This window comes from Erythrolamprus reginae, chromosome 3 (assembly GCF_031021105.1).
Source record: "Erythrolamprus reginae isolate rEryReg1 chromosome 3, rEryReg1.hap1, whole genome shotgun sequence".
Lineage (NCBI taxonomy): Eukaryota > Metazoa > Chordata > Lepidosauria > Squamata > Dipsadidae > Erythrolamprus > Erythrolamprus reginae.
In genome coordinates this window covers 139,374,890-139,390,016 of record NC_091952.1, presented here as the reverse complement: position 1 = coordinate 139,390,016, position 15,127 = coordinate 139,374,890, and the positions used below count along the sequence as shown (strand labels likewise).

General features: G+C 40.1%; 1 protein-coding gene across 11 annotated transcripts in view; it reads right to left on the bottom strand.

Annotated features, from left to right (window-relative positions):
• The window catches only part of LOC139164552 (carboxyl-terminal PDZ ligand of neuronal nitric oxide synthase protein-like), a 230,310-nt gene that overhangs the window by 70,141 nt on the left and 145,042 nt on the right, over positions 1 to 15,127 (bottom strand). For 10 of the 11 annotated variants that reach the window (XR_011558634.1, XM_070746840.1, XM_070746843.1 and 7 more), the window contains one exon: positions 5,800 to 5,952. Coding sequence is in view for 10 of the 11 variants with exons in the window: in XM_070746840.1 (XP_070602941.1) it covers positions 5,800 to 5,952 (153 nt within the window). In the remaining variant the exon portion in view is untranslated. Of the gene's footprint in view, positions 1 to 4,227; positions 5,953 to 15,127 lie in introns of those variants that run through there. The other variant, XM_070746842.1, reaches the window with a different exon arrangement.

Here is a 15,127-nt window from a genome sequence, read left to right as displayed (position 1 = left end):
GTTTTTCTCTAGGTTTTCGATTTTTTCCTCAAGTAGCTGGATGAGTTTGCATTTGTTGCAGGTAAAGTTTTGGAGGTTCGAGGGGAGGAGTGAGTACATGGAGCACAAACTGCAGCACACCATGGATTCAGTTCCGTCTTCATCTATGCTTGTTCGGGGAGTGACTTCTGTGTGCATGGTTGGTGTATCTTCTCTCTCACTCTCTGTGTTGTTCTTTATGTGTGTGGTAGGTTGCAGGGTGGGTGCGGGAGAGTGCAGAGGTGACATGTCTGCTCTTGTTGCTGGGTTGGTGATTTCCTCTGCTGATTTACTGATTCAAACTTAAGAAATTTGGAAATAGAAGATCATGCTTGATTTTTTTTCCTTTTAAGGGAATTTTTTTTTGTCAGTAGTAATTATTGAAGTTAGAATTTACAAAACTATATATTTTACAGATTACAATTTAGAAAGAAGGTTGGATTGAGGAAGGGGAACTTTTAAAAAAAATTATTTGAAACAATACAAGTAGAGTATAATGGAACTAATTGAGGTGGCTTAGTAATGAATTGAACGATTGCAGATAATATTGGGAGATTGAATTAAGATATTTAATTTACTGTTTCAAACTATAAGAAACCTGGAAATAGAAGATCATGCTTGATTTCTTTTTTTTTTAAGGAAAAGAAATCTTGTCAGTGGTAATAATTGAATTTAGAACTTACAGAATTATAGATTTTACAGATCACAATTTAGAAAAAAGGTTGGATTGAGGAAGGGGAACTTTTCTTTTCATCTATTTGAATCAATACAATTAGAGTAGGGCATGAAGATTCCGCTGGTTATGCAGCGATATATTTGGAATTTGATTCCAATGGGTCACTAGGGGTTTCTTTTTCCTTTTTTCCTCTCCTTTTTTTACTTTCTTTCTTTTTTTTGTTAAGGAATAGGGCAGGAGGTTCGCAGTGATATGATTAGGGTATGAGGATTCCGCTGGGGTTGCAGCGATATAGTCAGAGATAGGGCATGAAAATTCCGTTGAGTACACAAGGATAAAACTAGAGTAGGACGTGATTATTTCACTAGATATAGGCATTAGGAAGGTTTGGATCAATGTTTTTTTAAAATTAGAATTATTGTTTTATGATTTAGACTGGGATGGAGGAGTTTAGTGGTTTATGGATGAACTTTAAGGTTTGGTAACTTTTGATGGTGAGCTATTTTGGGAAGTTGGTGAGAGGAGGAGGAAAGATTTCTTTTCCTTCCTCTTCCCTCTTCTTCTTTTTTTGGTTTGCTTTGTTTCTTTTTCTTCCTATTTTTTCAGTAGTACTTTTCTCATTCTTCTTTTTTTCTTTTTCTATATATTTTCCTCTTTATTTTATTTCATTTTTTCCTCTTTATTTTTTAAATTCTATGTTTACATTTTTATGATTCCTATATAAAGGAATTATTATTAATTAGGTTTTACAATATGGCTAATTTGGTGAATTTTTGATATTTTAATTGGTCTTTCTCCCCTTGATTTATATAGTGGAAGGTATTGGTGTTTTTATTTTTATGTTTTATTTATTTTAAAAATTCCTTTTTAAATGGGCACTTACTAATAAAAAGGGTTAATAAATATATATGAAAATTGAAATGGAGGAGATGTGGAGAAATTTGAAATACTACAGCCTAATTAACTTGAGGCATTTAAAATTTGGATCAGTTTAAAAGATGTTTTAGCAAATAGCATATTAATATAATATAAGAAATCTGAGCAGCTATTTATTAACCAGATATCAAAAGTAAAGGAGGTAGCATTGGATTTATATACCATAACTTTTAAAATTGAATTATTGATGTATTTAAGCAATTTGATGTTGTTGGTACTTTACATTGTACTGTGATTGGTGAGAAAATAAAAATGTTTGTGAAAAAAAATTGTATTGAAGGCAGCATTGGATGGATCATGGATACCAAAGTTAAAAGAAATAATTGTTGTAATGTATTTTCAGACTGATGATATGTTATTTTGTAGATGTGATTGGACTGAAAAATAACTGATGTTTTGGGGCTGTCGCTGGGCAACATGGACTTTCAACTCCCTCCAAAGGTTTTCTATAGGGTTGAGATCTGGAGACTGGCTAGGCCACTCCAGGACTTTGGCATGCTTCTTACAAAGCCACTCCTTCGTTGCCCTGGTGGTGTGCTTGGGATCATTGTCATGCTGAAAGACCAAGCCACGTTTTATCTTCAGTGCCCTTGGTGATGGAAGGAGGTTTATATTCAAAATCTCATGATATATTGCCCCATTCATTCTTTCATGTACAGGGATCAATCGTCCTAGTCCCTTTGCAGAGAAACAGCCCCAAAGCATGATGTTGCCACCCCCATGCTTCACAGTAGGTATGGTGTTCCTTGGATGCAACTCAGCATTCTTTCTCCTCCAAATAGGATGAGTTGTGTTTCTACCAAACAGTTCTACTTTGGTTTCATCTGACCATATGGCCTTCTCCCAATACTCTTCTGGATCATCCAAATGCTCCCTGGCAAGCTTCAGACAGGCCCGGACATGTACTGGCTTAAGCAGGGGGACATGTCTGGCACTGCAGAATCTTGAATCCCTGGCGGCGTAGTGTAGCCTTTGTTACGTTGGTCCCAGCTCTCTGCAGGTCATTCACTAGGTTCCCCTGTGTGGGTCTGGGATTTTTGCTCACTGTTCTTGTGATAATTTTGACCCCGCGGGATGAGATCTTGCGTGTAGTCCTAGATCAAGGGAGATTAACAGTGGTATTGTATGTCTTCCATTTTCTAATTATTGCTCCCAGAGTTGATTTCTTCATACCAAGCTGCTTGCCTATTGCAGATTCAGTCTTCCCGGCCTAGTGCAGGGCTACAATTTTGTTTCTGGTGTCTTTTGACAGTTCTTTGATCTTCACCATAGTGGAGTTTGAAGTGTGACGGTTTGAGGTTCTGGACAGGTGACTTTTATACTGATAACAAATTCAAACAGGTGCCATTGCTACAGGTAATGAGTGGAGGACAGAGGAACCTCTTAAAGAAGAAGTTACAGGTCTGTGAGAGCCAGAAATCTTGCTTGTTTGTAGGTGACCAAATATTTATTTTCCACCATAATTTGGAAATAAATTCGTTAAAAATCAGACAATGTGATTTTCTGGATGTGTTTTCTCATGTTGCCGATCAGTTTCCAGTCACAATTCAAAGTGTTGGTTATGACATATAAAGCCCTTCATGGTACCGGACCAGATTACCTCAGGGACCGCCTTCTGCTGCACGAATCCCAGCGACCAGTTAGGTCCCACAGAGTGGGTCTTCTCCGGGTCCTGTCAACCAAACAATGTCGCTTGGCGGGGCCCAGGGGAAGAGCTTTCTCTGTGGCGGCCCCGGCCCTCTGGAACCAACTCCCCCCAGAGATTAGAATTGCCCCCACCCTCCTTGCCTTTCGTAAGCTGCTTAAAACCCACCTCTGCCACCAGGCATGGGGGAATTGAGATACGCTTTCCCCCTAGGCCTTTACAATTTTATGCATGGTATGTCTGTATGTATGACTGGTTTTTATAATAATGGGTTTTTAACTGTTTTTAGTATTGGATTATTGTTATATGCTGTTTTATTACTGTTGTTAGCCGCCCCGAGTCTGCGGAGAGGGGCGGCATACAAATCAAATCGATAGATAGATAGATAGATAGATAGATAGATAGATAGATAGATAGATAGATAGATAGATAAATGTTGTCTCACATGGTTGAGGTCTACTTATGAAGTCAATTATAGGCCTCTCTCATCTTTTTAAGTGGGAGAACTTGCACAATTGGTGTCTGACTAAATACTCCCCCCCCCCACTGTATTAGTCTGTAATTTATTGGATCCACCCCCCTTCCTTTTGTAGATTAGAATTACATCAGCTCTTTTCCTGTCATCTGATATTGCATAACTCTTCTGCATCTTTACCTAACTGCTGCATTTTTAAAGTCACTATAATTAAAACTAAAAATCTAGTGATCCATTTTTCAGAAAGTAATTCTGAACAAAAGTAAGCTGTACAGTGTCCCCAAAGTGCTTTTTCAGCAGGCAACTGGACTTTCTGTTTTTTTCTTTGAAGACGTTTCACTTCTCATCCAAGAAGCTTCTTCAGTTCTGAACATCATAGACATCAAGCTCTACAGTCTTAATTCCCAAACAGCAATCACAATATCAAGCAGAAAATATTTTAACTGCTAATGATTAAGAAGTTAATTTGGGTACATTTCAAAGGATAGATCCAGGTGAATTTATCACACTGCCATAACATAAAGCAAGCACTAAACAACATTATTTATCATTTGAATTAAAATACAAACTAGAAAGGAAATTCACATGCCAATTTAACCCTTTTCCACATCCACTGTAGGCACAAAGGCCACTTGTGTATTTGGGCTATATGCAAATTACATATCAGCCACACAATTATGAGAGCAAAGTCTTTACTAGACAATCAGCATCCAGTTATATGGGACAGATTCTACTATGTGGAGAAGACATAGATGATAGGCTGTGCTAAACCTAATTGCATATAAGATATAGCTGGGTTCATGCATGGCAGCAGGTGACCAAATAAAAGCAGACACATTTACACATGTTAAATTGTAATAAATTGTAATTGTAATAAACCAAATAAATCACTCCCACAAGATGGTTCACTAAGGTGTCAGGCTCACATTTGTTTGAGATGGACAATGAAGAAACTGATTTGACTTTCTACTCCAAAGACAAAATACTATAGCTATTCTTTTGGAATTGGGGGAGCCTTTTCTGAAACATATTCATGAATGACCAGGTTCAAATTTCAAAAGGACATGGATGTCAGATTAAACAATTTATCCACATGTAATCTGATCAAAGCTGATCCATTTTCTTCAAATTTTATAGACATAAGGCGGTTACTGATCCTGTCTGAAGATTAAATAGGGAGGCTTAAACAGGAAAGGCAAGAAAGTTGAAAAGTTTTGGCTAAGAACAGGACTCTACATATTCTACTCACAGAAGGCAGCACAATACAAACAAGGCAATTCTGTACCAAATCAGACACATTGTATGCAACATGTTCTCTTTCCTCATGTCATTTTGAAAACCAGGCAAATGAAATACACTTCTTGACTTGCATAATTTACAGGGGAGAGGCAAAGAGAGGGGAGAGGCAGACTGTACACTGAAAAAATGTATCCAAGTCTCTTGTAACCTCTTCACTAACATTGCTGGCTTTGGGTTTTTATCCATGCACTTTCAATATTATCCTTTCATTCTCAAAACTGCTTTTCTAAAAGAAAGCTAAATTTTTGAGATTCCAATGCTCTAAAATGATGGAAGATAAGAGATGTGGGAAATCTGAGGTAATATTTGTTCTGTCAGTAGAAAAGAACAGTTTTTCAAGTGGCCTAATAGTATGGACCAGGAACTATAATTCCTCCAAAAATTCACTCTTTCACAGGAAGAATCTGTACTCAGAAGAGAAAATAGAAGTAGACATGCTTGCTGAGACAATTAAAAGGAAATGTAAACATTATTTTAGATATCATCAGACCTAAGACACTTCATATTCCTTTCAAAGGGCAACCTCATCTTCCAGGCTATCTCCTAGCCCCTGTTTGTCCAGGACATTGAGCAGGTGACGCGGCTCCTCTTGGGCCCATGAGTCCCACTCCTCGCTCTCATCCATGTTGGATTCATACTCAGAGGCAATACCAGACTCATGAAATTTGATGAGCTCCAGGCTACCCAAAGGAGGGTCTATACTAGGAAGGAAATGGAAGCATTCCAGCTTCACCAAATAGTCACTCCTACCTAAAGGGCTGCCCAGAGAACTGGAAACATTGGAGAAGCTGTTATCAGGCTGAAGAAGGTGGGTGTCCTCAGGCATAGGGGTAGTGGGATCACACAGAACAGGCAGGGCACTTGATGGGTAGGTGATTTCCAACAAGCTGTCTTGAGAGTCCACTGCAAGACAAGAAGAAAGAATGGATCAGAGCAATTACCTTTGCTATGTTTATGTCAGAGAGGATGGCTACCCTAACCATCCAAGAGAACAATTGCCTGCTGCAAGTATTTCTGCTGCTCTTGAAGACCATTGAGAATATACAGTTAGTCCAGGGTATGACAGCAAAAACAGTTTTGGGTGCATCACAGTATGTTTATAACACATCTCAATTCTGTCAGCTGCATTGATTATTCATAAGCCCAGTAATGCAGCTCACAGAATTGAGGTGTGTTACAAGCACACTTGTCATGGTTGACTCACTACACAGCCCCACTCGCAACAGACAACAGTAACAGGAAGGGGGAGAGAATATATTGGAATATATTTTATTTCTGTACCCATATGGAATTTTCAGTAAAGTTATACTCTTGGTAAAAAAAAAATGTCCCAGGAATTTCTTTTGCTGTCTAACCCAGTTGTCATCTATAAAATCTCACATGGATTTGTGCCTTATATTTATAGGACAATCTTTTTGCACTTGTCTCTGTTCATCCCATAAGATCTGACATTGTGAATGTGCCCAACGCCCCATGAGGTATACCTAAAGAGTGATGTTCACAGTCAAAGAGGTTGATCGACTATAGCCAGTCCTTGCATAGTGAAAAAACTGAGGAAGTGTCTCAGGGAACCTAGGGTCCCTGTAGTGTTCTGCCAACTGGATGGCTCAGTAGTAGGGAAAGCCTCCACACATTAAACTAGCAAAGACATATATGGCAGCACCTGTATTGTTGCAGGAGAAAAAGGGTGGGTCTCTCCGTCTATGTGTAGATTCAGTGAGCTAAATGCAATTTGCACAGAAAATATCTACCCAATGCTACTGATTAAGGACATGCTCTTCCACCTAGCCCAGGAAACCATCTTGACCAAATGATATCTAAGAAAAGCATATTACTGGGTATGCATTAAAGAAGGAGATGAGTGGAAAACAGTTTTCAATTGCTCCTTAGGGTTTTTTTGAGTTCTGAATGCTGCCCTTTGGGCTCTAAGGGTGTCTGCAGTCTTCATGCAATTAATTAACAAACTCCTGCACTTGCTATACCAGGTATCGTAAATCGTGCAGAATGCAGCCGCGTGAGTGGTCATGGCTCTTCCCAGATACACCCATGTTTCTCCAACACTCCGTGGACTGCACTGGTTGCCGACTGGTTTCCTGACACAATTCAAAGTATTGGTGATTGGTTAGGTCCCACAGAATTGGCCTTCTCTGAGTCCCATCAGCTAGACAATGTCGTCTGGTGGGGCCCAGGGGAAGAGCCTTCTCTGTGGTGGCCCCGGCCTTCTGGAATCAGCTCCCTCCAGAGATTCACACTGCCCCCACCCTCCTCGCCTTTCACAAGAGCCTCAAAACTCATTTATGTCACCAGGCATGGGGCAATTAGATCAAGCCCCCTTCCCCTGTTTACAAGATGTAATGTGTGGTTGTGAATGAATTGGCTGACTGATTTTAATATATATGGGATTTTAGTAGCAATTTTTAATTAATTAGATTTGTTGTACTGTTTTTGTATCCTGTGAGCTGCCCCGAGTCTTTGGAGAAGGGCAGCATACAAATGTAATTAATAATAATGATAATAATAATAATAATAACAATAATAAAGTGATATATGCTGGAGAAGCTCCTTATTCTGAAGCAACAGTCTGGGAAAAGGAGGCTAACGTCATGTGCTAGTCCTCATGTAGAGACACTTTCTGAAAGGAAGTAAGCCCCACTTCAAAGTATGAAGACTTTGAAACACCAGAAAATTATCCCCAAGACAAGTATGATGGGCTTAATAATTCAAACAATTTAATTTCACATGCTATCTCCCTGGGAGGAAACCTTTTTAGCTGATGCCCTCTCCCGGCTGCCTCAATAAAGTAGCTCCAAAATTGAAGTCATGCTATCACCAAGGCTCAGAAAAAAAAGAGGTAGGTGACAATCTACTAATGGTGCTGAATGTCATGCTGAATATTGCCAGCCACAGAGACATTCAGTAATTAAAGAGTTAACATGTGTGCCTTGTCATTAATCACTGCCATATTCCATGTCATATCCTCCTATATCACTTCTGTCCTGTTTGCTTTGATGTTCTGCTTTTCCCTCTTCTTCTCCAGACGCCATTATGTGAGCTGTTTATATTCTTTTGTCTACCAAGACATTGTTTGTTTTCTACTTTTATAATAAAGAAATGCTTGTTTTGATTACCACTGATTGGATCTCTTAAATCCATTGACCTCCGCGGGTGTAAAGGTTCAAACGGACTTTTACTATCTGTGACATGGAAGCAGACGGATGGCTCTGCTTTAATTAATTAAGTCTGATATGCCATGCCAACTCCACAAGAAGAAGCTCCTGCCCCCCTGATGGGGGAAATTCCTGCTGAAAGAATTTCACCTCTTGCCGAGATCACAGAAGAAATTCGCAGTGAGTCAAACTCCCCCCCCCATTGAAAATTTGATTACTCTTACAGAAAATGTTACGTTATCAGAACAGGCTTCCCAATACTGTGTTCCTGGTCAGACACAGCAATATTCAGAGCTGCAGACTGAAGAAATAAATAATCCTGAAACAGATAAGCGTTCCGCTGAGCTGGGAGCCTGGCCAAAAATGAAAGCGCTTAATGAGAAACAGATGTTCTCAAAAAGCTCTGAATTAACTTTACAGGACAGCCAATTTTTGCTAGCTGATATTGATTTACCTACAGCGAAAGCTCTTGCAAAAGACTTACAAAGAGATATCCAAATAGCTCAGGATTACCTTGCAAACTTTTATGTAAACAGAAAATCAATTGTCCTTACAAAGAGTGAAAATGAACTAATTGATTTCTATTGCAGTCAGATAACTAAGAAAGAAGAAAGGTTAAGTGAATTAAGAAATATGCAAGTGATGTTTTGTCAAGGGGAAATGTACAAGTTATTAGAAGCTAAAAAATGTTAATCTGTATCAGAAAGATTTTTTAGAAAATCAAATGAATCAAGGAGCTTCAGCAGGACAATTCTACACTGCAGACAAAAAAAGGTTTTTACCTCAATCAACATTTTTGCAGCAAATAATGCAACGAAGCCAAGGAGCACAATTTTCACAGGTACAACCGCCACAAGTTTCTACTTCGCCTACGCAATTGCCACAACTAGCTCAACCTACGCAATTTCCATAAATTCCAGTTCAACCCATGTAATTGCCACAGATTCCAGTTCAGCCGGAACAACAACTATTGGCACCACGTCCTCAACTGCCACAACCAATACCGGCTGCAATTCAAAGACAATTCTCTACCTTCGCACCATTGCAAGGTGAGTCCAAATTAAAGAACAGTGGGCGGAATTATAAGACGTGGTTACAACAGATTAGACTGATATTAGCTGCAGAAGGGGTTGACCACATGACTTTCAACTCACCAAATAGACTCTGGACTGAAGAAGAAAGAGCCTTAGATACAAGGGCAACTATTTTGATTCTTATGTCTCTCGATACCGATTTATCAGTTAGATTTTCACTTGATACTACCGCAAATGCCGTGATCACTGCCCTTGACGAACTTTACCAACCCATTTCAGCCGAAGGAATATGTCTATTGTTCACTGACTTTTTCAATGCAAAACTAAAACCTGGGGAGAAAATTGCCCTACACTTGTGAAAACTCTTGGCAATGCAAAGGGAATTGGCAGAAAGAGGATATAATATTGATCACCTACAAATGACCACGGCAATCATATCGTCGCTAAATGAGGACTGGAAAGAAGCTATTACAAAATGCCATAGCATACCCTTACCTCAACGTACCACATCCAGAGTTTGCCAAATCTTAACTGAAGAAGAAGTCATTATGGAACACAGGCTAAAATCCAGAACAACTACTTCTACAGCTCCAGCGAGTCGCAGTTACCAACAAAGAGGTAACCAATCCAGAAGAACAGATTTTCAATGCACTCAATCTGCTGATTCTCAATGCTCTCAATATCCTGCCCGGCCCAGAGGAACAGATCCCAGAGGCGGCAGATGCAGGGGCTCCAGCAACTACAGATCAACTCAACAAGGTTCCAGAAGTGAATCACATCCTTCAATTAATACTTTAACTCTAAACAACCTTCCTGATTCAAATTATGAGTACAACACAAGATATTTATGGACTTTAGATAGTGGAGCTGCTTTTCACATTACTTACCAAAGAGAACTTTTCACAGAATTACACAAGACTGATATAAAGGAGTTGTACTCAGTCTCAAATCACTTATGCAAAGTTGAGGGAGAAGGAACTGTCTACATAAAAGAATTGGACCAGATGATTGCACGTGTTCTCTACATTCCAAATGCTACAAGCAACTTACTCAGTCTTTATCATCTGAACAAAGACTTGGGCTACAAAGTTATGCTCCTGCATAATGAAATCCACATTATTAAAAATGGAACTGTTGTCGCACATGCTATTCCAATTGGTGGTGTTTATTACCTGAAGCCAAAACCTTGAGCATAGGTAGATGTAAGTATAAGCGTTCCAAACCATGAAAGCAAAGGCCCAGAGAGAAAACCTGTTGCTACTATAGAAACAGAGGCTCATAAAGCCAATGAATTCCAAGAGGTTCCGCATAATGTTGCAAATGTTAAACCTGTACTAACCAATAAATCTTTTCATTCCAGGTGCATTCACCTTCATATGATGTCTTATCCAAGATGCCTGAGTTCGTAAATGGTTTTAAAGTTGATAGTAATTGCCCAATTTACTTAGACTGATTTGTTTGTAACAAATCAAAATCCAAAGCTTCTCCTATTGCTAAGCATGCCATACGTTTGTCTACACGCATTTTTGATTTGGTTCATACCAACATTGTCGGTCCATTTCGGCCTACTAGGGGTAACTGTAAGTATTTCTTAACAATTGTTGATAGTTACTCTAGATATGGTTTTGTGTATCTAATGAAACAAAAATCAGAAACGTTTCAGATCTTTACAGACTTTGCTGCACAAGTCTTCAATCAACATGGTGTTCGCATCAGAGGAATTCAAAGTGATCGTGGTGGAGAATTCATGTCCCAACAATTCCAAGGATGGATGCGACGGAATGGGATACGCCACCAAGCTTCAGCCCCTTACACGCCAGCTCACAACGGTATTGCTGAACATCGCCAGGGTGTTTTACAGACTATGTTTCGCTGTCTCCTAGAGGACGCTGATCTCAACAACTTCTACTGGGGTGAAGCATTAAGGTATGCAAACTACATTGTTAACCATACCTGGAGCAGTGTTTTAAAGCAAACTCCTTTCTACATGCTTTATGGAAAGAAACCTGATATTCAAAACCTACACATTTTTGGCTCGTATGCCATGGTTAACATTCCACTGGCCAGGGAAAGAAAGGAGGTCCAGTGGCAGAAAGACTGAGATTTATAGGTTTTGATGAAAGTTCTAAGTACTACAAATTTGCTGACTCTAATCACACAGCTGTTATTTCCAATTCAGCTAAATTTGAGGAAGATACAAATTGGTCCAGAATATACAGTAATGATACTTCAGTTTATTTTCCTAAAGATGATGTTCAAGGTACAGCACAACCTGACTCTCAGATAGCTGTTCCAGATGTTCCTGATGTTTCAGATGATGCACAGTCTTCACCAGTCACAGATGATGTTCCTAGTGATGCAGTTGGAGACGGAGATGACCAAGATGATGAATGGACCACAGTTCTAAGACGTTCCAAGAGAACCACAAAAGGAATTCCTCCAAAAAGATATCAACAGCAAGTATTACAAAAATATTTTCTTGTTCTTTGCAACAATGTTACACTTCCTCCTGAGAATTTTTATCAAATAAGACATTTACCTGAGTCAGAACAAGAAAAATGGTATGATGCAATGCAAGCTGAACTGGACAGTTTAAAGAAACTTACGGTGTTCAAACACGTTGAACCTCCAATGAACAAGAAGATTATTGGCACACGATGGGTCTAAACAAAAACCAAACGGTGAGAAAATTTATAAAGCAAGACTAGTAGCACAGGGCTACTCTCAAATTTTTCCAGAAGATTACACAGATACTTATTCATCTACAGTTAAAAATGAAAGTGTCAAAATTGCTTTAACAACAGCCATTGCCCTGAATTTAGAAGTTTTCCAGTTCGATGTCGAAACTGCTTATCTGAATGCTGATCTAGATGAAGAAATCTACGTGAAGGGTGCGCCTGGATTCCAGGACCAGGAAGGAGATGTCTGGTACCTGCAAAAGAGTCTGTACGGATTGAAACAATCTGGTTTAATGTGGCATAGATGTCTCATTGACAAGCTAAATTCAATGGGCTTTATTAAGTCCGACTCTGATGAATGCGTGTTTACAAAAGGGCAAGGTAATGTTTATGAAATTATTCTTGTTTATGTTAATGATATTGTTTACATTGGTCCAAATCAACGTATGAGTGAAGTTTTTGCAAAAGGTTTAGAAAGACACTTTACACTGAAAAGCTTAGGACACATTCATGATTACTTAGGAGTTCAGATTGAAAAAACTCAGAAGGGGTTTAGCCTCTCACAAGAGAACAAAATTGATCAACTTTTGCAATATTGCAACATGACTGACGCACATCCATGTCTCTCTCCAATGCAGACAGACTTTTACAAGTTGACATATCAAGATAGTCCTCAGTTTAAGGACCAAACACTTTACTGCTCAGTCATTGGGTCACTGTTATACATTAGCAGTTGGACAAGACCTGACATTTCACTTAGTGTCAATTTGTTGTCAAGACACATTGGCAACGCAACTACATTTCACTGGACATGCATAAAGAGACTGCTGAGATACATGAAGTACACGAAAAACATGAAATTGTTCTTAGAACCAGAACACAACAAGTATCCTGAATTGATTTGCTATGCAGATTCTGATTGGGCAGGTGATATAGAAACATGACAAAGTACTTCTGGTTATATAATGTTTTTGAATGGTTGTCCAATTTATTGGAAAGTTAGAAAGCAAAAATTTATTTCTTGTTCTTCCACTGAGTCAGAATATGCTTGTGTTTCTGACTGTTGTAATGCTTTAACCAATGTTTCTGCTCTTGTTAATAGTATCTGGGGTGATCCCATGAAACCAATAGTTATTATGGAGGACAATGTTTCAGTCACATTCATAGCTGAAGCTGAATATGTTGGAGCTCGTTCACGGCACATCGACACAAGATATAAGAATGCAAGACAATATGTAAAACAAGGATTAGTGAAACTACATTATGTGCTCACAACTGAACAAATCGCTGACGTGCTGAATAAACCACTGCCAGCTGACCAACACGAATAGCTCTCCAAGAAAATGTGCCTTATGTGAACCAATGTCCCTGATGACTGCCAAAGAAGGGGTGTCACGCTGAATATTGCCAGCCACAGAGACATTCAGTAATTAAAGAACTAACGTGTGCCTTGTCATTAATCACTCCCATATTCCATGTCATATCCTCCTATATCACTTCCGTCCTGTTCGCTTTGTTGTTCTGCTTTTCCCTCTTCTTCTTCAGACGCCATTATGTGAGCTGTTTATATTCTTTTGTCTACCAAGACATTTGTTTTCTACTTTTATAATAAAGAAATGCTTGTTTTGATTACCACTGATTGGATCTCTTAAATCCATCGACCTCCACGAGTGTAAAGGTTCAAACGGAGTTTTACTATCCGTGACACTTAAAGAGTCCTTAATCAAAAATAATTAATAATAATAATAATAATAATAATAATAATAATATATTAGATTTGTATGCCGCCCCTCTCCGAAGACTTGGGGCGGCTCACAACAATGATAAAAACAATATTATAATGGCACAAATCTAATATTAAAAAACTAAAAACCCTATCATAATTAAAAACCAAACAGCACATACATACCAAACATAAATTATAATAAGCCTGGGGGAAAGATGTCTCAAATCCCACATGCCTGGCGGTATAGGTGGGTCTTAAGTAGTTTACGGAAGACAAGGAGGGTGGGAGCAGTTCTAATCTCCGGGGGGAATTGATTCCAGAGGGCCAGGGCAGCCACAGAGAAGGCTTTTCCCCTGGGGCCCGCCAGACGACATTGTTTAGTCACTGGGACCCGGAGAAGGCCAACTCTGTGGGACCTTATCGGTCGCTTGAATTCGTGCGGTAGCAGGCGGTTCCGGAGGTACTCTGGTCCAATGCCATGTAGGGCTTTAAAGGTCATGACCAACATTTTGAATTGTGACTGGAAACTGATCAGCAGCCAATGCAAACCACGGAGTGTTGTAGATACGTGGGCGAATCTGGAAAGCCCCACGATGGCTCTTGTGGCCGTGTTCTGCACGATCTGGAGTTTCCGAACACTTTTCAAAGGTAGCCCCATGTAGAGAGCGTTGCAGTAATTGAACCTCGAGGTGATAAGGGCATGAGTGACTGTGAGTAAGGACTCCCTGTCCAAATAGGGCCGTAATTGGTACACCAGGTGAACCTGGGCAAATGCCCTCCTCGCCACAGCTGAAAGATGATGTTCCAATGTCAGCTATGGATCGAGGAGGACGCCCAAGTTGCGCACCCTCTCTGAGGGGGTCAATAGTTCCCCAGGGTAATGGACGGACAGATGGAATTGTCCTTTGGAGGCAAGACCCACAGCCACTCTGTCTTGTCTGGGTTGAGTTTGAGTTTGTTGACACCCATCCAGTCCCCAACAGCCTCCAGGCATCGGCATATCACTTCCACTGCTTCGTTGACTGGACATGGGGTGGAGATGTACAACTGGGTATCATCCGCATATTGATGATACCTCACCCCATGCCCTTGGATGATCTCGCCCAACGGTTTCATGTAGATATTAAATAGCAGGGGGAAGAGGACCGACCCCTGAGACACCCCACAAGGGAGAGATCTAGAGGTCGACCTCTGACCCCCCACTAACACCGACTGTGACCGACCGGAGAGGTAGGAGGAGAACCACTGGAGAACAGTGCCTCCCACTCCCAGCCCCTCCAGTTGGTGCAGAAGGATACTATGGTCGATGATATCGAAAGCCGCTGAGAGGTCAAGAAGCACCAAGACAGAGGGCAAGCCCCTGTCCCGGGCCCACCAGAGATCATCCATCAACGCGACCAAAGCATTTTCCGTGCTGTAACCGGGCCTGAAACCCGACTGTTGAGGACCTAGATAATCAGCTTCTTCCAAGGA